The sequence below is a fragment of the Balaenoptera acutorostrata genome, chromosome 3 (genome assembly GCF_949987535.1).
Source record: "Balaenoptera acutorostrata chromosome 3, mBalAcu1.1, whole genome shotgun sequence".
NCBI classification, from domain to species: Eukaryota; Metazoa; Chordata; class Mammalia; order Artiodactyla; family Balaenopteridae; genus Balaenoptera; species Balaenoptera acutorostrata.
Window position 1 is genome coordinate 113,270,533 of NC_080066.1, and position 24,292 is coordinate 113,294,824.

Below are 24,292 nucleotides of genomic sequence, written 5' to 3' on the forward strand. Positions count from 1 at the left end.
ATGTATTAAAGGGCAGCATAAATGACATACTGTTACTTTAAAAGAAAAAAAAACTTTTTTCTTTAGAGACTGAATTTAAATAAAAAGAAATTTATACCAGATGCCATGTATTTGTTTATACCAGACAACACAACAGAAGCTAAAGGTTTGACATATCATTGGCTTAGAGAAGGGGACTTAAAAAAAAAAACTGAACCTGGTTTACAAAAACTAGTATTTAAGGACACCAAAAACAGTGAAAACAGCAGCACAGAACTAAAGGACACTACAAACCAGAAAGATACAGTATGGCTACAGGAATAACTAAAGAAAAGTCAAGGACCTAAAATTTATGTAAGGCTGGTAAACTGGAAATAAGAATCTAGGGAGAAAGTGACCACAATGGAAGACATAAGAAATAAGAAAGAAATTCTGGAAAGAACTAACAAGACTTGAAGAAAACTAGAATCCAAAAAGTTCAGCAGAGACAATATTATCCTGCAGGTAGGCTCTAAACAAAATGCAACACAAGAATAGTAAATTATTTCTATATAGATATAATTTGAAAAAATGACAATGATGGACATTTGAGACTGAAAGAAGTCTGTTCAAGAACTCAGAGAATAATAACTGAGAGAACCAATTACAGTTAAAGATTTAAGAAAACAAGCCTGTAGAAAGGCTAAAGATTAAAATTCCAGTCAATGACTTTTAAAAACTAATATTAGGAAGAAGGCCATTCTGGAAAAAATGAAAATGAAAATGAGTTTTAGAAAAGCGGCAAAAAGGATCACAGCTACCATCCAGCCTTACAGTACTTTACTTTTAAATACAAACAGTCAATTGGTCACCAATATGTGAGGACAGCATGAGGTAAGAAAGAAGGGAAGCAAAAGAAAAACAAGAAATTCAAAGAAAACTGACAATTAAGGGAAAGAAAACTTCAACAACAAAAATATATATATTAAATAAAAACAGAATACCATTCTTTTTAAAAATTCAAATAAGAAAATGCCTTTACAAATACAAGATAACAGGATTGAAAAATATAGTTGAAGAAAGTATCTCAGAAAACAGACCAAAAAGAGAAAATCAGGAAACAGAAGAAAAATTTTAAATCAGTAGGTCCATCATCAACTGAACAAAAAAGTGCCCTAAGGACTCGGGATGACAATAACCCTTCTCAAAAAAGATTAGTACTGCCTCTCCCAAGGGGGTGTTTGGAAATGTCTGGGGACATTTTTAGTTGTCCCCAAAACTAATGGGTTATTCTGGCATTTAGCGCTGGGAGCCAGGGTGCTCAAAGCCCCATAAGCACAATACAGCCAAACACAAAAATGGTACTACCTAAATGCCCACAGTGCCCTCTATTGAGAAATACTGGATTACGAAGAAAAAGAATTCTCTCAATGCCTAATACGATACGCATTTTCATAAAATTTAACAACACCAGTATAAACAAAAGATACCTAGAAAAAAATTCAAATCACATACAAAAAAAGAAAAAAAAAAGGATCAAGAAACTGAACAGCGGGCTTCCCTGGTGGCACAGTGGTTAAGAATCCGCCTGCCAATGCAGGGGACATGGGTTAGAGCCCTGGTCCGGGAAGATCCCATATGCTGTGGAGCAACTAAGCCCGTGTGCCACAGCTACTGAGCCTGTGCTCTAGAGCCCGTGTGCCACAACTACTGAGCCTGCACTCTAGAGCCTACATGCCACAACTACTGAAGCCTGCGCGCCTAGAGCCCATGCTCGGCAACAAGAGAAACCACTGCAATGAGAAGCACATGCTGCGGAGCAACTAAGCCCATGTGCCACAGTTACTGAGCCTGCGCTCTAGAGCCCGCAGCCCACAACTACTGAGCCTGTGCTCTAGAGCCCACGTGCCACAACTACTGAAGCCTGGGCGCCTAGAGCTCGTGCTGCGCAACAAGAGAAACCACTGCAATGAGAAACCTGTGCACCACAACGAAGAGTAGCCCCTGCTTGCCACAACTAGAGAAAGCCCACGCACAGCAACGAAGACCCAATGCAGCTAAAAATAAATAAAATAAATAAGTTCATATATATATAAAAAAAACTGAACAGCATCAAACTCTTCAAAAGCAACACTGAAAGTTCAAAGACACGAGAAATGTCTTTGAAATGCTGATGGAAACTTATTTCCAGCCAAACTACCAATCAAGTGTGAAAATAAAATACAGATTTTTAAAAAAAGATACAAGTCCCTAAAATTTACCTCCTATGCAACTTTTCTCAAGAAACAACCAGATAACATATTTCAGCCAAACGAAGGACTAAATAAGCCAAGACAGGAGGCAGAAAGGGAGCCAGTGGGAAAAGAAAGGGGGTTGGGTAGGGGTGCAGGGGATTCCCTTTTTGAAAAGAGTACAGAAGTTACAGAATAATAACTCTACAAGTCTTAACAAGTCTAGATCAGAGCAAGGAGAATGACAGTTCTGAAGTCAAGTTCTCCCCACTCCAATCCCTCCATACAAGAAGCAGAACTAACAACAGATAATGTGATGTGCTTCAGAGTTTGAAAACCCCGACAGATTTTTAACACCTTTTGGAAAAACAGCAATAGATACATAGAAAACTAAACAAATAAAAAATGGAGGCAAGTAACTCCAAGAAAAACAAAAAGTTGTGCAGAAAAGGAACAGTATTCACAGTATACTTTTTGACTCACAAATTATACTATACATAAATTATTATACTTGACTCAAAAAAATATTATTTACATGGTCACAATAACGTAAAAGCTAATGATTTAACTAACTTTACTACCTATACTGAAATATGGTATGGAGATGTAAGAGGTGTGATATACCGTCACAGCATATGTAGGGTAAGGTACTATCCATGGTTTCAGGCATCCACTGGGGGGTCTGGAATGTATCCCCTGCAGATAAACGGAGACTACTGTACAGAAAAAGTTCTGAAAAGATATTCACCCAAAATGCAGAGCTGTTCCTAGAAGATTAAGATTACCAAAAAGGCACTACTTTATTTTTGACATTTCTGTAGCTTAATTTTCATACGTTACTTTAACAATAACTAAGAATTAAAAAGTAATGTAGGGCTTCCCTGGTGGTGCAGTGGTTGAGAATCTGCCTGCCAATGCAGGGAACACGGGTTCGAGCCCTGGTCTGGGAAGATCCCACATGCCGTGGAGCAACTAAGCCCGTGAGCCACAACTACTGAGCCTGCGCGTCTGGAGCCTATGCTCCGCAACAAGAGAGGCCACGGTAGTGAGAGGCCCGCGCACCGTGATGAAGAGTGGCCCCCGCTTGCCGCAACTAGAGAAAGCCCTCGCACAGAAACAAAGACCCAACACAGCCAAAAATTAATTAATTAATTAATTAATTAATTAAAAATGCAACTGCGGGGGAAAAAAGTTAAAAAAAAAAAGTTAAAAAAAAAAAGTAATGTAAAGGGCTTCACTGGTGGCACAGTGGTTAAGAATCTGCCTGCCAATGCAGGGGACATGGGTTTGAGCCCTCGTCTGGGACGATCCCACATGCCGCAGAACAACTAAGCTGGTGTGCCACAACTACTGAGCCTGCGCTCTAGAGCCCACGAGCCACAACTACTGAGCCCATGTGCCACAACTACTGAAGACCATGTGCCTAGAGCCCGTGCTCCGCAACGAGAAGCCACCGCAATGAGAAGCCCGCTCACTGCAACTAGAGAAAGCCTGCTCGCAGCAATGAAGACCCAACACTGCAATAAATTTAAAAAATTTAAAAAAAACCCTAATGTAAAAATTTACAAAATAAATTAAAGCAACTAAATCCAACCACAAAAAATTTAAAACATCAAAAAATCTTCATGAATAAAACACGGTATTTGTAAGTTTTTAAAGAAATCAATTAAAAAGAAAATGGGGAAAAGATAAACTAGTATATAAACTCATTAAAAACACTAAGTTCAACTTGCTGTTTTATGATAAAGTATTTTTCAGCGGTGTCTGTTCATCTGTGTCTCCCTCTCTCTCTCTTTATATACATGTGCATAAAGAAACACTCCAGGGGGCTTCCCTGGTGGCACAGTGGTTAAGAATCCGCCTGCCAATGCAGGGGACATGGATTCTAGCCCTGGTCCAGGAAGATCCCACATGACGTGGAGCAACTAAGCTCGTGCGCCACAACTACTGAGCTTGTGCTCTAGAGCCCGCAAGCCACAACTACTGAAGCCCGCAGGCCTAGAGCCCGTGCTCTGCAACAAGAGAAGCCACCGCAATGAGAAGCCCGTGCACTGCAATGAAGGGTAGCCCCCACTCGCCGCAACTAGAGAAAGCCCGCGCGCAGCAACAAAGACCCAATGCAGCCATAAATAAAACAATAAAACAAAAAAACAAAAAAACACTCCATTTCTGAAATATCCATTTCAATAAAAGAAAACACCTACTTTATGTTTGCTGGGCCTTTTATTTTTTTTAAATAGGGAAAATAGAAAGGTTGCCAATAATCCCATCACACAAAAATCACAAAGGTATTTTAAAACATTTGTACTGGGTTGTTCAATATAATTTTTAACATAGCTGATATAGCACATAATACGAACTCTGTTTTTTAGTTTATCATAAGCATTGCCCAGTCATCAAATATTCTTCATAAAAATCATTCATTACTATTTGAGGGGAAAAAGTAACCCCCACCCCCATGCATTAATCCCAAGCACAGATTCATTTTAACTGCAGTTGTGATCTCTCTTATACTCTATTTCCCACAAGGGGGAGACAGGACTAAGGTATTTTGAATACCTTATAATAAAAAACAGAAAGCTTGGTTTCATTCCAATATCAAATGAGGGAATGAGGGAAGAGTAGTCATTTACTGCTGGTGTTATCACTATCTTGTGGGCTTTTTTCCGTATGGTACTACAAAAATTACAATTCAGTTTCTCATATCTAACAGCTTAATCGAACATCCTCAGCAACTTCACTCATTTAATAAATATTTAGCAAACACCTATTATGTGTCAGACCCTTTACTGTCACACTGGGTATACATTAATTTTTTTAAAAAGACAGGTCCCTCCTCTCAAAGAGCTTACAATCAATCTTAAAAGTGTGCGTGGGGGGCGGGAGAGACAATTTTTAAAATTACAAGTTACATTAAATATTAAGAAGAAAATGACCAGGGTGCAGTGATATACGCAAAGTATAAAGATTCATAATTATATACTTTCTAGAGTCTCGACCCCACCCCCACCCTCTCTTATGAAATATAAGCTTATGGAAGTCTGGTCCACTTTTTTTTTGGCCGCTCCAGGCAGCATGTGGGATCTTAGCTCCCCAACCAGGGATCGAACCCGCGTCCCCTGCATTGGAAGCGTAGAGTCTTAACCACTGGACTGCCAGGGAAGTCCCTGGTCCACTTTTTAAAGCTCTGGGAAAAAGCAAAAACACAAATGTTAGTTTAGGCCACCCTGAAATAGTTTTATTATCTGAGACAACTGTTGGTGGCATATTATCACACCCATCCACTGTTTCTCTATCATTGCCTTTATTCCTCTTCCCATCCACCCCACCCCCTTTTTTTTCTATTTCATTTTTTTGTTTTGTCTTTCTCACTCCTTTGTTCCTCAGGATTTCAGTAACAGACTTACAGCTTAAATGAAACTGGTTAACTAATGGCTTTCACAGCTAAAACATTTGTGACCCCTAATTCAGACTTGAGTGCAAGCCATGAAATTAAAAAAATTACGAATTTGTATAATGCTTTGTTAACTGCTAATATTATAATCCTACAAAACAAAGAAGCAATATAATAGAGTTTATTTTTGGCAGAGGCTGGTTGGTTGCTCACACATTTAAGAACACAGTTACAAATGTTTTCTGAAACTTTAACACAACCATTCAGCAATAGTGGAGTAATTAAATCAACTACAGCATGTACACAAAGTAGAATACTACTATTATGCAGCTGTTATAAAAAGTGAGAATGTTCTCTACTAACAGACTCAGAATAATCTCCAAAACATGTTAAATGAAAGAGCAAAGTGAAAAACAGGTATATAGTTTACAAACTGTTGTATCAGAAAGGAAAGAAAATCGATATACATATTTGCTTACATCTATTTGCATAAAGAAACACTGGAGGAATACATATAGTACTACTAATAAAAGTGGTTACTAATGTAGGACACTAAGGGTGGATAGGCTCATGGTAAGTACAAGATTTAATTTTGAACCATGCATTAACTATTCAAAAAATAAAATTAAGAGTCTGAAAATGTTTTAATTAGAATTTTTAAAACTTTTTAACAAAATCTATCTAAACATGATCCAAAATTTCACTACACATTTGTAATTACTTCACTTATATATAGCCTTTTAAATCTTGTGACACTGACCCTATTCATTAGTCATTTGTTTACAATTCTTTACCACCGAGGTGGTCCCAATGAACACCAGGTACCAGTATTACCTTAAGATGGCATAACGTATCGGTCAAAAGCAACTCGGCAGCACCCGGCTTCATTACCTATTTACTGTTTTATGTTGAACAAGTTATTTAAACTCTTGCCCATGTTTCCTTCTCTCTAAAATGGAAATACTTGTTATCTATGATTTAGGGACGGTATACAAATTAGAATGATTCCAAACATACAGAAAGCACTCATTAAATGTTAACAGGTACTATTATTAATAGTTCTTTCTATGGACATGTAATGGTTTCATCTATGTAATCAAACACACCACAGGGTGTTTCAACTGAATCCAACAAAAATTCGCAGCATATTCAAAACCAGCAAGTTCCTGTTAACAAGTAGCTTCAATTTACTGGAAAGCAGAAAGTGAAAATAAAAAAGAAAAGTGCAACAATGTAATCATACACAGTGCAAGCCACTGTGAGTGCAGAGAAGGAGTGATATATGGCTCAAGTTTAACATGTCAATAGGAGGAATGACAATGTTAAAGGAAAAGAGGATGGAGAGCTGGATTACACCAAATCGTTAAGACTTCGATCATGCAGGTTCCCAAACCTGGTTGATTATCAGAATCACCAGCTATACATTTTAAAAACACAGATCCTACCTCAAACTACTGAATCACGATGACCAGGGATAGAATGTGGGAATCTGTATTATTAAAGATCCCAGGTGATTATGATTATTTACTAGGTTTTGGAACCACCACAGATCTCACTCTCTTACAATTAGAGACTTTACAAGTATCTCCAGATAAAATAAATTTAATCATTGCCTTTGGTAGCTTCACTGGAAGGACAGCTAAAGGCAAGTTGATATTATAATTACTCATTCCTTTAAGTCATTAAAGTACTTCTTAAGGTAAATATACGTGTTTTAAGTAATAATATGACTGCCATTTACCGAACAATTACTCATAAATGACTGGAAACAAGGCCCAACACCATTCCATCCCAAAACAAAGTAAATATCAAGAGGGAGGAGATACAGAGAATTTAATTTTAAAAAGGGCAAAAGCTCTGAACAGAACCTCACCAAAGAAGACATACAGATGGCAAATAAGGTGCTCAACACTGTTATGTCATTAGGGAATAGCAAATTAAAATGATATATCACTACACACCTATTAGAATGGCTAAAATCCAAAACATTGACATCAAATGCTGACAAAATGTAGAGCAACAAGAACTGTCAATCACCGCTGGTGGGAATGCAAAAAAGGTACACAGCCACTCTGGAAAACTGTTTGGCAGTTTCTTAAAAAACTAAACATACTCTCATCATACAATCCAGCATTCAAGCTCCTTGGTATATACCTAAATTACTTGAAAACGTACATCCACACAAAAACCTGCACATCTATATTTACTCATAATTGCCAAAACTTGGAAGCACTGAAGATGTCCTTCAACAGGTGAGCGGACAAATAAACTGTGGTACATATGTACAATGGAATATTATTCAGCACTAAAAAGCTCAATCAAGCCACAAAAAGACATTTAATGAGGAACCTTAAATGAACACTACCAAGTCAAAGAAGCCCTCTGAAAAAGCTATGCATGGTATGATTCCAATTACGTGACATTTTGGAAAAAGCAAAACTATGGAAGACAGTAAAAAGAGCACTAGGTGGGACTTCCCTGGTGGTCCAGTGGCTGAGGTTCCGTGCTTCCACTGCAGGGGGCACGGGTTCAATCCCTGGTCAGGGAACTGGGATCCCACATGCCATGCAGTGCAGCCAAAAACAAACAAAAAAGCAAAAACAAAACAAAAAAACAAAACAACAACAAAAAAAAGAGCAGTAGCTGCCAATGGTTTCAGTGAGGGAGGAAGGAATAGGTGGAACATACGGGATTTTCAGGGCGGTGAAAGCATTATTTACTACAAAGGTGGATGCATGTCATTATATATTTGTCAAATCCCAAAGAATACACAAGACAGAGAGTGAACCCTAATGTAAACCACGGACTTTGGTTGATAATAATGGGTCAGTGTTGGTTCATCAATTGTAACAAATGTGCCACAGTAGTGGAGCTATTGATGTTGGGGGAGGTTTTGATGGGGGAGGAGTTATGTGGGAACTGTCTGTACTTTCAGCTAAATTTTGCTATAAACCTAAACCTGCTCTAAAAAATAAAAGTCTATGAGAGAGAAAACACAACTTGAAAAAAAAAATCAAAGGAAAGGTATTTTGTAAAAAAAAATTTTTAGTAATAAAAATATATTTCAAAGTTGACAAAAAAGTAACGGTGGCCCTGGAACCCTCCTGCATTGCTGGTGGGAAAGTAAAATGGTGTAGTCACTTTGGAAAACACTTCAGCACGTTCCTCAAAAAGTTGAACATAACCTGGCAATTCCATTCCTATGTATATACCTAAGAGAACTGAAAACATATGTTCACACAAAAACTTGTGCAGAAATGTTAATAACAGCACTTTTCATAATAGCCAAGAAGTAGAAACACCCAAACATCCACCAACTGATGGACAAAATGTAGTATGTCCATACAACAGAATATTATTCGGCCCTAATAAGGAATAAAGTACCGTTACAAGCTACACATGGATGGACCTTGAAAACATCACCTTAAGTGAAAGAAGCCATTCACAAAAAGCCACATATTGTATGATTCCGTTTATATGAAATGTTCAGAATATTCTTGATATTCTATGATAGAAAGACTATTCTTTCTATCATACAGACAGAAATTAGTGATTGCCAAGGAAAAGGGGGAATTGGGACTACCTACTAACAGGTTAAACTGGGTTCATTTGTAGGTGATGAAAATGTTTCCAAATTAGACAGTGATGATGATGATACAACACAGTAATACACTAAAAACCAGAGAAATGTACAGTCAACCTTCTGTATCCACAAGGTTCTGCATCCATAGATTTAACCAACTGTGCATCAAATAGTCAGGGAAAAAAAATTCCAGGAAGTTCCAAAAAGCAAAACTTAAATTTGCAACTGCAGGCAACTATTTACATTGTATTTACAACTATTTATGTTGTATTAGGTATTATAAGTAATCTAGAGAAGATTTAAAGTATACAGAATAATGTGCATGGTTTATACGCAAATACGAAACCATTTTATAATAGGGACTTCAGCATCCAGGGATAGAGGGGAGAGGGGGGTGGGGGAGTCCTGGAACCAATCACTCCACAGATACTGAGGGATGACTGTACACTTTACAGGGGTGAATTTGATGTTACGTGAACTATATCTCAATTTCTGAAGTTTTTTAAAAACTAACGGTGGGGGCTTCCCTGGTGGCGCAGTGGTTGAGAATCTGCCTGCCAATGCTAGGGGACACGGGTTCGAGCCCTGGTCTGGGAAGATCCCACATGCCGCGGAGCAACTGGGCCCGTGAGCCACAACTACTGAGCTTGCGCGTCTGGAGCCTGTGCTCCGCAACAAGAGAGACCGCGATAGTGAGAGGCCCGCGCACCGTGATGAAGAGTGGCCCCCGCTCGCCGCAACTAGAGAAAGCCCTCGCAGAGAAACGAAGAGCCAACACAGCCAAAAATAAATTAATTAATTAATTAATTAAAAAAAAAAAAAAAAACTAAGGGTGGCCCTAATGGATGAGTGTTCCTAAACACTAACATCAACAGCTGCTAACATCAGGAAAGACAACGAACTGTTTTGTACCTTCTGATGGAAGACCTCATCACCAACTGTGAAGTAGTCTTGTCCCCCACTACCACCCCCAAAAAGAAAATAAACCAGTCTGTATCAAGACCCTGTATCCAACTAACCAAGTTACAGGGAAAACAAACAGGACAACAGAACATGTTAAACTGTATCAGAGATGCACTCAGCAAAACACAGACTCTGGGAACCTTTATAGGACCAAAGATCTGATTTCTTCAACAAAAAATGGCAAAGAAAAGGAAAGAAAGATGGAGGGGGTTCCAATAGCAATGTGTTATTTGGATCCTGATTCAAACAAACTCTTCAAAGATAACTGAGAAAACTGGAAATTCAAACAGCGTATATTTGATAATATCAATAATATTAAGGAATTGTTCATTTTTCTTAATTTGTTATGCAACTACAACAGTTGTCTTTTTAAAGTCCTTATCTTTTAGATATATACTGAAATATTCATGGATGAAATTGTATGTTTCTGGGATTTGCTTCAAAATAATTCGGAACAGGGGAGGAGTGGACAGAAGTATAAGTAAAATAAGACTGGTCAAGAGTTGTTACTGAGTGATGAGTGACAAGTTTATGGGAGGTCACAGACTGCTATATTATTTTTTAATATGTTTAAAACTCTCCATAATAAAAATTAAAGGGTATATGTAATACAGTCATACGATACATCCTTTTACAATATAAAGGATAAACTCTTAAGAGAGGAGCATGTATGGAGGGAAAACGTTAAGATTCCTCCAGAGAAATCAGGCAGGAGGAACACCCTGAACTAAAACAGTTGTAGTAAAGAAATTTAAAGCACAGATTAAATCAGTGTTACTTCCTTAGGTCAGTAGTTAGGCTTCAAGTATATTCGAAGCCAAAAAATTGTTTTTTAACTAGAAAAGGCTCCAAAGTTTTTATGCAAAGGAGACTATATTTCCAAAAAATTAATAATCACTGAATTAAAATATATTTTAGGATACTGAGGCTATCTATATTAGATAGCCCACTGAATTACTAAAATCCAGCTCACACTTCCAACAAAGTTCTTTCCTGCTTTAGAACTTATTTTAACGCTATTCCTTTCCACTGAAAAACATATGGTTAGGTAGTCACACTTAAGATCTAAAAGTATCCTTATCCTCCTAGGGGCTTCACAAAAATTAAATGCGTTAAGATATGTATTAACAACTTAAAATAATTCTTGGCATATAGGAACTGCTCAATAATTGCTTAGCTATTTACCTGAAAGCTCACAATCTACACACGTTTCCCATCACCATTTATTTTCTCAGCATCCTGTTAATTTCTGATTTATCACATTTTATTATTTCTCAAGTATAAGCTCCACCAGCAGCAAGGTCCTTGCTTCATATATCATTATATACCCAGTACGTAGCACAAAATAACACTGAAATATATTCACTGAATAATCATACTAGAATCAATAAGACCCAAAGACTCAACATTTTTAGAAGGACCCACTGATCTCTTTAGCATCTGCCGATGGGAAGGATGATAATAAACATTAGCAATAACAGGGGGGCTTCCCTGGTAGCACAGTGGTTAGGAATCCGCCTGCCAACGCAGGGGACACGAGTTAAAGCCCTGGTCTGGGAAGATCCCACGTGCCACGGAGCAGCTAACCCCGTGCACCACAACTACTGAGCCTGTGCTCTAGAGCCCACAAACCACAACTGCCGAGCCCGCGTGCCACAACTACTGAAGCCTGCACACCTAGAGCCCGCGCTCCGCCACAAGAGAAGCCACCGCAGTGAGAAGCCTGCGCACCGCATCGAAGAGTAGCCCCTGCTCGCCTCAACTAGAGAAAGCCTGCACGCAGCAATGAAGACCCAACACAGCCAAAACTAAATAAATAAATTTATTAAAAAAAAAAAACATAACAGGGAATAAAGGAGAATAAACATGTTAAGTGCCTTTTTTTTTTAATTTTTTAAAAATTTTATTTATTTATTTATTTTTGGCTGTGTTGGGTCTTCGTTTCTGTGCGAGGGCTTTCTCTAGTTGCGGCAAGTGGGGGCCACTCTTCATCGTGGTGCGCGGGCCTCTCACTATTGTGGCCTCTCTTGTTGCGGAGCACGGGCTCCAGATGCGCAGGCTCAGCAATTGTGGCTCACGGGCCTAGTTGCTCCGCGGCATGTGGGATCTTCCCAGACCAGGGCTCGAACCCGTGTCCCCTGCATTGGCAGGCAGACTCTCAACCACTGCGCCACCAGGGAAGCCCTGTTAAGTGCCTTTTGTGGGGGGAAAGAGGCAGGCATTTGAGATGAACTGAATAATGGATGCATTGAATTTGAAGTAGAAAATTTAAACAGGAAGTTAGAAATACGTCTGAGACATCTGAACGTCAAAAATACAGTAGTGACTAAGAACATGGCCTCTAGAGCCAGCCTGCCTAGGTTTAAATCCCAGCTCTGCTACTCCTAGTTACACGATCTTAGATCTTAGGCAGATTACTTAACCTCTGGGCCCCAATAGTCTAGTGTCCAAAGAAAAAAACCAAAAAACCCACCACCAACAAAAGAAACCAATTGTGCTCACCTCATTGGGTTTTTTTAGGATTAAAGGACTTAATACTGAAGCATCGGAATAACAGCAAAAAACAAAAACAAAAAACACAGTATATTTCAAAATTTACAGTGAAAACAAAAAGAACCAGAACCCCAAGTAATGATAACTGAGACCAAAGGAGAGGAAACATATGAAGAAAAGTGATAAGTGGACCAAAGGGAAAATAAGAAATCACAGAATATAGGCCAAAGAAAAGGATTTTGAGGAAGAAACTGTCAAAAGCAGAAAGTGTTGGTTAAGTGCACATAATCTGTAAGAAGGCCTCAAGATTTGGCAATTTGAAGGTCAACCACCAACAGAAAGAAGTGTTCTACAAAGTGTTTAGATAGGTATAAGGAGAGAGAGCAAAAAAAGAGGATTAAGGGGTAAATGGAGAAAAGAAATCTAGATTAGGGGTCCCTAGACTTTGTTTCCAAGGACTTCAAAAAAGAAACAGGGAGGGGCTTCCCTGGTGGCGCAGTGGTTGAGAATCTGCCTGCTAATGCAGGGGACACGGGTTCGAGCCCTGGTCTGGGAAGATCCCACATGCCACGGAACAGCTGGGCCCGTGAGCCACAGCTACTGAGCCTGCGCGTCTGGAGCCTGTGCCCCGCAACGGGAGGGGCCGCGATAGTGAAAGGCCCGCGCACCGCGATGAAGAGCGGTCCCCGCACCGCAATGAAGAGTGGCCCCCGCTTGCCGCAACTGGAGAAAGCCCTCGCACGAACCGAAGACCCAACACAGCCAAAAATAAAATAAATAAAAAAAAAAAAAAAAAAAAAAGGCAATTAAGCATCTAATTGCATGTTCATTGCCAACCTCTTTTAAAAAAAAAAAAAAAAAGAAAGAAACAGGGAGAATATGACATAAGATTGTGGACTCTTAATTCTATCAAATAAAAATTTTTTTACTCTACTGCCACCACCATTTGAAAAAGGAAAACTGCATAACAGCAAGTCTTTATGAAGGCTAAAACTCTCGGAATAAAAGGAACACCTTTATGAAAAATCTCTATACTGTTCTTATTTTTTATAATTTCATAGTAGATTTAAAAAAATCTTGTAATAGAAAAGGAACAAGGATTTGCAAATCATTATTCTAGACTACCCTAAGAAAACCCTGGCAATAACAGATTAAAAGGGAAACAATTACCTCCCCCCATTAAAAATGAAGAAATCAAGTTATGTCTGAGAGAAACATCTCCTATTAACTTAAGATCTTTAGGTGGCAATATCTGTCACGTTATGACAAATCTGTATGCCAGAGTATGCAAACACAAACACTAATTAAAAGTTTACATTTGCTGGAGAATTAGTAATTTTAGAACACAAACTCCAGGACTACATTTTCTATGTATTACCTATGTCATATTTTTATAGTTGGCACACAAGCATTTTGTATATACCGTAAGTGCATTTATTACACACTAACTACAGAAAAAAATATAAGGACATATTTGCAATATATATAAACTAGACCTGGCATGCCATGGGGGCTCAATAAAACTTTTTTGAAATGTACTGAAGTGGTGTATGCCACATAATGAATTACAAGTCAGATTCCATTTCTACAAAAAATACCAAAACAACAACACAACACAATGGTTTCAAGAGTGGTAAAAAGACCAAACAAAGCCTTTGGATTCAGATAAACCTGGGTTCAAATCTCAGCTGCAATACTTTATAGCTGGCAAAGTTATTTAAACTGTTTGTGTTTCCTCATCTGTAAAATAGAAATGATACCTACCTCATAAGGTTGTAGTGCTGATGAAATGGCAGTTATAATTTCTATTTAATGTGACTGCCAAAATCCCACAAGCAGTCCATTTTTTCCCAAGCCCTAGACCAAATCAATCCAAATCTCTGGAGGATGAGACAAAGGCCTGCATACTTTTTATAGTTTTACAAGTGTTACCACTAGCACTCTCTTTTAGAAATCACTGTCCTAGAGCCTTATTAACAAAGCTTTACCTTAGTCCCAGGTAAGGAACCATCACAAGATGAAAGAGCGTTAAGACATCCTTTGGTTTAGTTCCAATCTTCTAAGAAAGACCTTTACTCAAAATTCCTTTTACAGGGAAGAGAACCATAATGCAAACTTCCAGTTTAAAATCCTTTCCAAAGCCAGGAAATATAATTCCACACTGAAATTTTATATCAAAATGAGGTATACCTTAGCCTTGTTGTATTCATTATTGGATAGTTTTAATACTGAATACTTTAAATAATGTATAGATGAACAGTGTACCCAAGGATGTATATACCATAACGATATGCAACTTCTCTTATTTCTGTTATCTTTCTTAAAATTAAGTTTACAATTTAAATCCATTCATGCTTCACTTAAACTTTCCCAACAAATTTTTTATTCAACACATACATTTTAAAATGTGCATCTCACAAGCATTCTTACTAAAGACTGAAGACGTGTAAAGCAAATTCAGCATTCCAGAAGCAAACCTGAAATCCTATTAACTAAGTAGCCCAATAAAACATTTTAGAGAAATATACAGAACAAAAACACACAATCATGAACATTTTATTCCAAAAGAATCAGTGTGAAATAATAAAAATTCCTGGAAAAAAAATAAGAGTCTAGAAACACTGCAGAACTTCTTCAAAAAAAAGCAAACAAAAAAAGTTTAGAATGGCTATATCAGAACTAATATGACAACAGTAGATAACTGAAAGCAAGCAAGCAAAATGAATCTTCCCTAAAAGACTTCGGTCAAGGAGAAGAGAATTAGAAGGGAAAGCAAGGGCTAGGGTAGACAATATAGATAGACCTCACTGTTGTACAGATTTTTTACTAATTTAGACACAAGACATTTTTCAGCTACTTACACCAGTGAAACTTATGAATGACTAATGCAATTGCTAACTTTTAAAGTGTTTAAATTCAAGCTTTTCTATAACAGTACAAAGGTTATACACACTGTATCAGGGACTGGTGAAGTATTATTTAGTGAGCCCAAGCCTCAATGCATTTGTAAATGCAATTTTTAAAAATAAATGCGTCACACCGAATATTAAGTTTGCACATGGTGTAGTAAAAGTTGTACATCAACAGAACTCTATACATCCCAGATATTTTAAAGCAGACTACACACACAAAAAAACAATTTTGACTTTAGCTTTTTAAATGTTATATTTTTAAGAGCCCAATAGTATATCAAAGCACTAAAACACTGAATTGACTAACAGGTGTTAATTTATAATTAACTTTCTCAAGACTTGGTAAAGTGTCAAAATATCTGTTTCTTACTTTTCAAAAGTTTAACTTTCCCAACTTTGTAGAGACAAATAAAAGTCGACTGGTTCAAAATCAAACTGAAGATATACATATTTGTTTGAGGACACCCTTTTTAAGCTAATCCAATCTTCCTTCTTTCAACACTGCATTTCCCTAACCATTCACCCCAGGCATATATGACATGTATGTCAGCGAACAATACTACTTACATTCTAAATATATACCAGCCTGAAGAACAGGTGCAACACTATTTAGATGCATGCCTTTTTTCTTCTAAGCCTAAATTTGCCTTGGAAAGTGATTTTAAAATAAATACAAACACCCAAAAGAGTTGAACAATCCTTTTAAAAAGATGTAGTCCTTCTGAAATACAAGACATAAGTCCTTAAAACACCAACAATCTTCCAAAAGTTAGGTAAACCAACCTATCAAAGTTTCACCTTAAGACTGAGTCCGGCTCAATTATGAAGGATCCTGAGGATATTTAACTTTGCTTCCCCTGCGTGAGTTGGTAACCTGAGACAAGTACGCTTTACTCCAAGTTAATGTTAAATCTTCATAAAGACGGCACAGATATTCTGGTTTGGCTTTTTATGTGTAAAGAAGGGGATGGAGGACGGTGAAGGGTATTCTAAGAAGAAAAATTCAGTACAGAGAAGCGCTGATAAGTCAGTCGCTAAGAACTCAAAGGGAATCTAAGTGAATAAGGCAGCATCCCAGGTAAGAAGGTACTTAAAGTTGGCGGTAGGAAATGAAAACTTCACAGGTCAGCCGCAAGCCACTGTGCTCGGTAGCAGCCCTGGAAAGAAGCGTGGCTGTCAAGGAGTAAGGGTTATCAACTCCGGGGGAGGGGGGCAGACATGCCAAATCGGAAAAGGGGGGTGATCCGGGTAAAGGTGGTAAAATGCCCGTCCCAATCCCTCCCCTCCGGTTCTCCATCTCAAGAGGCACAAACAAGAGCAAGCTCAGTGCCCAACAGCCCCTCGCCGGACTCTCTCCCACAGAGAGGAACTCGGCCCCAAGCCCCGGAGACCCGCGCAGGCCGCCTCCGGAGGAGCCCCCGCAGACGCCATACTAAAAGCCAAAATGGCTGCCCCAAGGAAGCCCGCACAGCGCAGCTAGTGAGGGCTGGGTAACAAGCGTCTGCGGGAAGGGGGGAGGGGGGCTAGAGGAAGAGCCGTAGCCAGGACCATCGCCCCCCGAGCCGCACAGGTAGGTTTCTCTCGGCCTCCCAAGACCTCGGGCTCCGACTGAGGGGAGTCCCGGCCCCACCCCCCCCACCCCCCGGCCGGGAACCCCGCCGCCGCAGCCGTCCCGCACACCGACCCCAGCGAGGTACCTGCAGTTCGGCCCGCTCCACCTCCCAGTGCGCCCGCTCCATCTCGAACCGAGCCCACTCGTGCTGGATGTAGTGCAGGATCCCTGGGATAGTGTACTGCTGCGGCCGGGACAGCTCTGGGCCTGCCGCGGGACCCGCTCCCTCGGCGGCCGGAGGACCCCCGCCGCCCGCCGCTCCATTCCCCCCGGGCGAAAGGCTCATGTTCCCCCCAGGTCCCTGCTGCTGCCGTGGAGGGGCCGCCATCCCGGGGCCGCCACCACCGCCTCCGGCGAGCTCGTCCATTGTGTGTGGGGCCCCGGCCGGGGCGCAGGGCGAGACGCCGACCGCTGGGGGAAGGGCCGGAGAGGGTGGCCCAGCGCTGGCGGCGGGGCGGAGGCCGGCTGGGAGAGGGGCGGGGAGGGGGTTGTTGCTGAATGCCTGCCGTGGGTCAGAGCAGGGAGCTGCCGGCCGCCGCCATTACAGTCCCTCCTCCATCTGCCAGTTTCACTCACTCACTTTAGGGGAAGGGGGGGGCCGCGGCGGGAGGGGGAAGGGGGGGCCGCGGCGGGAGGGGTAAGGGGGGGCAGGGTTGGGAAGGGGAGAGACGTAGGGCCGCCGCTCCCGCGCAGCATGCCGGGTAAAGAACGCCGCTGCCCCCGCTCGCCTACTAGCCAAATAAGAGTCCGGCCTCACCCTACGCAGGCGTACTGAGGACGCAGTCGGCTTGCCGTTAGAGGCGGGGAAGGAGATTCGGCCCCGCCCCTAAGCCCGCCCCCCAGGCTCGCTGCGGGAGTCTGGCGGCAGAGTCCGGACGGTGGGCCACTGAATCCAATCTTTGGAAGAGAGTCGGTCTCTGCCTTCCCAGGAATCCGTACCCCTCTCTCAGTCAGTCCCCAGCGCCGTTCCCCACCCAAGGGTCTCAGCGGCGCGCCTGCCTTTGGAGCTGGGTTTTAACCTGGTTGGTTGCTCTGGCCGGCCGAAGCCGGTCCCGGATTCCTGACGTTTCTTTTGCATTCCTTGCGTGTTTTCAGGCAGTCCCAGAGGGTCGGGCCTCTTTCTCTGCCTGTCACTCTCTCTTTCTCTGGTTTCCTAGCACCAGTCAGTTCCCGGGGCTTTGGGGACGTTCTCTTTTGGCAAAGAGCCCAGATCTTCCCGGACGTGGAGACTGATTCTCTGTCTCTGGGCTTTGGTCCCAATTCTGTGCTCCCTGTCGCGCGTCGCAACTTGTACCACTTTGCCTCCCTTCTTTCCTATTCTGGGGTGGGTTGTGTTTGGGGAGTTTGACAGGGGAGCAGTAGCGATTGTCTTCATTTTTCTTTTGGGAGAAGGGAAGGTGAAAATCTTTAGATCTTGATAGTGGGCAGAGGGAGAAAGAAAACTGTGGAGGAGACTGGTTAAACTAACAATTTGATATTTTAGAAGTGAATGAGCTCACAAATATTGTCATTCATAGCAGAATCTTCTGATGGAAATAGAAAATAAGAGCATTGTGAAGACAATTTAAAACCCTAGATGAACGGCTAAAAATGTTTTCCTGGGTTGTTTTAGTGAATGTAATATACACATAAAAGACAAGGTTAATCGTTTAAGTACCATAGCGTGTGTGTTTATGTGCTTAGGTTGCCCGGAAACATCCTTAATGAACTAGTAAGTTTCTAAAAGTTAATGTAGCTAATAACCATTTGGTTAAAAAATAGGACAAAAATGATATTTAACAACATAAGGAAAAAAGATTCATTAATTACAGCTATGCAGGAAAATCGCATATAACATTTATTGCATTCAAATTTTTCGCTTCTGTACTACCAATAGAATTTTCGCTATGGAATATACACGACCACTCGGTGTAATTTCCAAGAGATAAAGTAGTACATCTTATTTTATCATATCTGCTTTACTGTTATTATAGTTTAATGGAGAGCAGATTGGACTTGTTACCCATGCTGCCATGTTTTATTTACATATGAAATGAGGTCTGAGGTCACAGAATTGTTAAGAACTATTTCTCCATTTCATAGCAACCAACATACAACCTGCTCATTCAATCTTGTTCATTTGCGAGGGGCCTCAGAGCACATAAAAAGTTCAGAAATACTGTACTGCCTCAATACCCATATACATCAAGAAAAATTTGTGAGAGGGTGTGACTGATCTCCCTTACATTGGCATCAAAAGAAGAGGAGCATACCCACTAATATTTCCTGCTGGTACATCAAGTTCAAGTAAAGACTGGATTTATAATCCTTTTTCCTCCCCACTCACCTTCAAAAAAAACAAAGTCTGCTCTTCTATTGCCTATCATATTAAGTGGTACCACATTCAAACCTGAGGCCTGGCAGTCATTCTAGTACCTTTCCTTCACTTGGCCCCCTCATCCAATCCCTTTCTCAGTAATATCTTTTATCTCTATTCCATATCTTCATACATGTCTTAATTTAAACCTTCCCACCTCTACTGTTCCCCCGCCTTCCACTACCACTGATGCCTGAGTGATCTTCAAAAGGCAGATCTGATCCTATCACTCCCTGCTTAAATATATTAATGATCATCACCAGACTTATAATAAAGCCCAAATTTTAGCATAGTATATAAAAGTCCTTATTGCCTAATTTACCATCACACCATCATGGTACCCCGTTCTCTCCAGCTAATCTGCACCATTTTGGGTTCCTCAAATGTGTAATGCTGTTTCATTCCACAAGAATTTAATACATGCTGTATCCAATTGGCTTTCCTTCCCTTCTTCCTTCAAAACTCGTCTCAAGTATTTCTTCCTCCAAGAAGCTTTCCAGGTCCATGAATTATTTAGTATAGTATCCTAATAGTATCCCATGCTTAACTCCTAATACTTATTACATTGTATTTAAATTGTCTATATATGTACTCCTCGGTGACATACTAAACACTATGAAAGCAAGACAGTCACATAACAGGTACTGCAAATCTTTGCTTCACTTATTTACTTTCTTTCATTTTTTTTTAAATTTCTGGATTGGCTGCTATTTTTCAGATACTCTGTTAGTCTCTGGTGAACCACTGTGAATCAAACAGACATAATCTCTGCCTTCACAAACTTTCCAGTCTAGTTTTAGGCAAATTACTTAGCACCAAGCACCCTTACTTCCTCAAAGTCTTATCCAGATCTGTCTCTTACACTCCCTATTTGAAGAATTCCAGTTGAACATGTCTGGATTCACTTTGTCCATGGTTTTATAAATGTCAGCAATGCAATCCTAAACCATATTCTTCCCAGATCATAGTCATTTATCTGCAGGATTGTAGCCTCCTAGAGGGGCAGGACCTATGCCCCTCTTGTTGAAAACTGTACCCCCAGTGCCTGGGACAGTGAAATCCCCAATAAATGTTTGATGAATAACTTAAATTCATACTAGACTAATATGAATATTTTTCCTTCACCTCAATCTTTTTTTTACCAGTTTTTGCTACCATTGTACCAATTATCTCTTGAGGTTCAATGACCAGAACTGTCATGAGCACTAATAGTAAAAGACACCAAAATTTTCTCCTCTATTGGGAGATTATTTTTTACAGTATTGATGTTATGCTTTGTGTACATGACTCCAAGGACAGTCTGCAGTGAGCTCCTAGAATCTTGTTCTCTGTAGGTAATGAGCTTTCCCAGGCTCACCTACAACTCACCTAACTGGAATTCCCTTCCTAAACTGTGACTGAGTCATTTCCTCTTTTCAGCATCAACCTTTGAAACTTCCTGTTTGTTCTGTCCTTTCATCAGTCTTGTTCATTTATCCTCCACTCCCATTGATTCTCTCAGTTTCAATGCCTGCCTATTTATATCTTTAATCAGTTTAGAATTTTAAGGGTTTTTTTTTTCCCCATTAGCTAATCTTAGACACCTGTGTTTTTATTCTACCTGACCAAAAAGAGACTTATCACATTTCATGTGCATATATTATATCAGCAAAAGTATGTTAAGGAATTCTAGTCTTTTAAATACATCAGAGTGGTTAACACTCAGATGCCTTCTTCCCAGTTATTGCAATACCTGATGTACAAAGTGTTTTGACCCTGACTTTGAGAACTATGTGAATTCCTTCCCAGACATCATATTATTTCATTGGTACATACTTCTCTAGGTATCTTTAACAGATTTTTTTTTAACATACCACTATACCATTATCACACCTATAAAATTAATGGTAATTCCATTGTACAGTCTAACCCTAGTCCATAGTCAGTTTCCTAAACATTCACTTTCATGCCTTGCTGACTATGTACCTGACATCCTACTAACAAAGCTCAGACTGGTTCACAATCACTGATCTAGTCATCTTTTTCCATCATCTGAAAAGATTGTGACAAGTATTCGTATCTCTATGAGGAGAGAAAGCTGAGATAAGAGTTCTGGGTCACTTCCGCAGCCCTTAGTAGAATAGGAAGTGTTCCTACTCTTACATCAGTGAGTATACATGTTTATTTGGAAACAAGAAATAAAGTCTCCCTTTACAGTTCTGCCTCCTTCTGTCCTGTCAATGGATTTAATATTGCTACCTCTGGCTCCCAAATCATTTGCACTTTTGAAATCATTTTTTAGGTAGTTTCAGGGTGATTCAGTCACTTGGGGAAATTACATAGTGTTTACATTTATAAATATAGAAAACAAATGAATATTAGAGCCCAGAGAAATATCTTTGAGAAGAGTTGGCATGTGTTCAAAAACCAAACGAGCAAAGTGTATAATGGAGATGGAACAGAAAAGGAGGCAGCTTTGACCTGCACTGTGGTTTAACCAGCATAATAAGATCAGATATCTACTTCTCATTAAAGCAGTTGCTTGTGGCTAAGAAAAGTGTAGAAATATATGCAGGATACCTGAACTATTCAAATAGTATATTGTGTGGAAAAGAAAAGGAAAAGGACCTTCACAGATTACAGAAAAATAGGCACCAAGACCTTCAGGAAACTCTGCATGCTATATAAAATTCTAGTCCAAGTTCATTCCTGAATTGTCTCCTGGGTAATATGAGTCAGAAAGCAGTAGCCTGTGATAATACTGTATAACAGCTAACTCATAGAGATGTCAAAATTGAAAGGAAAAAAAGAAAAAAGGATTGCCTGGAACCAAGTCACTCCTGAACATTGGCTAAAAGTGAACAGCCAGGTCTATAAACATGAGAACCAAATGACTGGAAAATGTGACTGAATGGGAAATTGCCAAAACTTTCCTAGGTAATAATTTAACAATCTTGGAAATGTGGTTTGTCTCCTGTTGGAGCAGCAGGGGAGAATGTTCAGAAGAATGGTACCAGACATGGACACCTTGCCTGGGAAATCTCTGCTAAAGATAGTGTTTTCTTTGGAAAATGTTTTAAATTTGGCAAAAATTCACAAAACCTTATTTTTTTATGATAACATTTTTAAAGATGGTAACCTTTAGTTTTGTCTATTAATAGACTAACCTAAAGTACCTGACAATTACCCTACAAAAAAAGATTAAAGAATTCCTTAGAGCATTTTTAAATAACTCCTATTGCTCCTTTTGTATTATAGCTTTCAATATAGTAATCAGATGTTGTAAATCATGTTGTGCGTAAGACATTTTTTTTTTTTTGGCCACACAGCATGTGGTGTCTCAGTTCCCCGACCAGGGATTGAACCCATGCCCCCGGCAGTAGAAGCTCCAAGTCTTAACCAGTGGACCACCAGGGAAGTCCCTAGACATTTTTATTTAACTTTTTATTTTGGATTTCAGTCATGCAAAAGTAGAAAAAAAAAAGTCTAATGAACTGCCATTTTCAACAGTTATCAAGATTTTGCCATTCTTATTTCATCTATTCCCCTTTTTTCCTGTGTGAAGAATTTGTTTTTGACTATTAAAAAAGTTTAACAAGAAAGTTTAATATGAAAATGTACACTGCTCAATTTTTTATATGATAGTAAAACAGGCCCTTTGGAGATGGGACATGAGGAAGCAATTGATTTCTTTGATGAACACAACCTTTGTTTATACTCATTCCAAGGCTTCTAACATGATGATACTATTTTCCCTTATACTGCCATTCCAGTATTGTTCTGTCATCCACCAATTGCTGTCTCTGCACATTCATCTATTGCAAGATTCATAAAGGAATCAAATCCCCAAAGATTCCTTGGACATGTCCACCACCATTTGATTTCAGTGATAACTTCTTGTCCATAAATTTTTCAACTCAGGAGGGTGAGCCTTGCTTATGGCGTCTACTCAACAAGCTCAAAGATACCTTGAAATGGGATTCGTGGCCTCCCTCACACTTCCATGGCCGGCCCTCGGAATAATTTAAAGTAAATCCCAGACATCATACTATTTCATTGGTATATACTTCTCTAGGTATCTTTAACAGATTAGGACCTTTTTATTTTCAACATACCACAATACCATTATCACACCAGTAAAATTAGTGGTAATTCCATTACACAGTATAATCCCTAGTCCATCGTCAATTTCCCCCAATTATCTAAAAAAAATTTTTTTTAAGAGTTGGTGATTTCAAATCAGGATCCAAACAAAATCTATATATTTCCTTTATTTGCTGTATCTTTAGGTCTTTTTAAATTTGTCTCCCCCCTCACCCCCACATCGTCATGCCATTTATTTGTTGAAGAGGGGAGGTTATTTATCCTGCAGAATTTCCCACATTTGGCTGGTTGCATTTTTATTGTATTATTTAGCATATTCCTTTCTCCTCCATATTGTCTGTAAACTAGGAGTTAGATCTAGAGGCTAGGTTTGATTCAGGTTTTAATTTTTTTTGGTAAAAATATTTCTCCATTGGGGATGCAATGTACTTTCTGTTGCATCACACCAGGCAGCACATAATGTCTAGTTGTCTCAGTTTTAGTACTGTAATGTACTAAACTTGATCAGCCTGATCTAGCTGTTGTCAGCCTTAGCTAGCTAGCTAGCTGTCTTTTAACACATATATCGTGCTCTACTCTCAACAGTTTCTGCTCAGCGCGGGAGTCTTTCTATTAAAGAGCTTCCACTGGATGTTGCCGAGCCTTCGGGGTCCTGGTTGGGACCTTTCCTTGCACTCATTGGCAAAAGAGATCCTGCCAGATCTCCT

General features: G+C 39.7%; 2 protein-coding genes and 1 pseudogene across 7 annotated transcripts in view; 1 reads left to right on the forward strand and 2 right to left on the reverse strand.

The window, feature by feature from the left end:
- Positions 1–17,742, reverse strand: part of STRN3 (striatin 3) — a 127,160-nt gene extending 109,418 nt beyond the window's left edge. Inside the window, exon 1 of the mRNA XM_057542693.1 lies at positions 17,232–17,742. Within this exon, the coding sequence (XP_057398676.1) occupies positions 17,232–17,513 (282 nt within the window). The 5' untranslated portion in view covers positions 17,514–17,742. The remainder of the gene's footprint in view (positions 1–17,231) is intronic.
- Positions 16,821–24,292, forward strand: part of AP4S1 (adaptor related protein complex 4 subunit sigma 1) — a 75,657-nt gene continuing 68,185 nt past the window's right edge. For 3 of the 6 annotated variants that reach the window (XM_057544694.1, XM_057544693.1, XM_057544695.1), the window contains exon 1: positions 16,821–17,104. The gene's annotated coding sequence lies outside the window, so the exon portion shown is untranslated. The remainder of the gene's footprint in view (positions 17,105–24,292) is intronic. The other 3 variants (XM_057544689.1, XM_057544691.1, XM_057544692.1) reach the window with 2 other exon arrangements.
- On the reverse strand, positions 23,200–23,415 carry LOC114237739 (small nuclear ribonucleoprotein G-like; annotated as a pseudogene).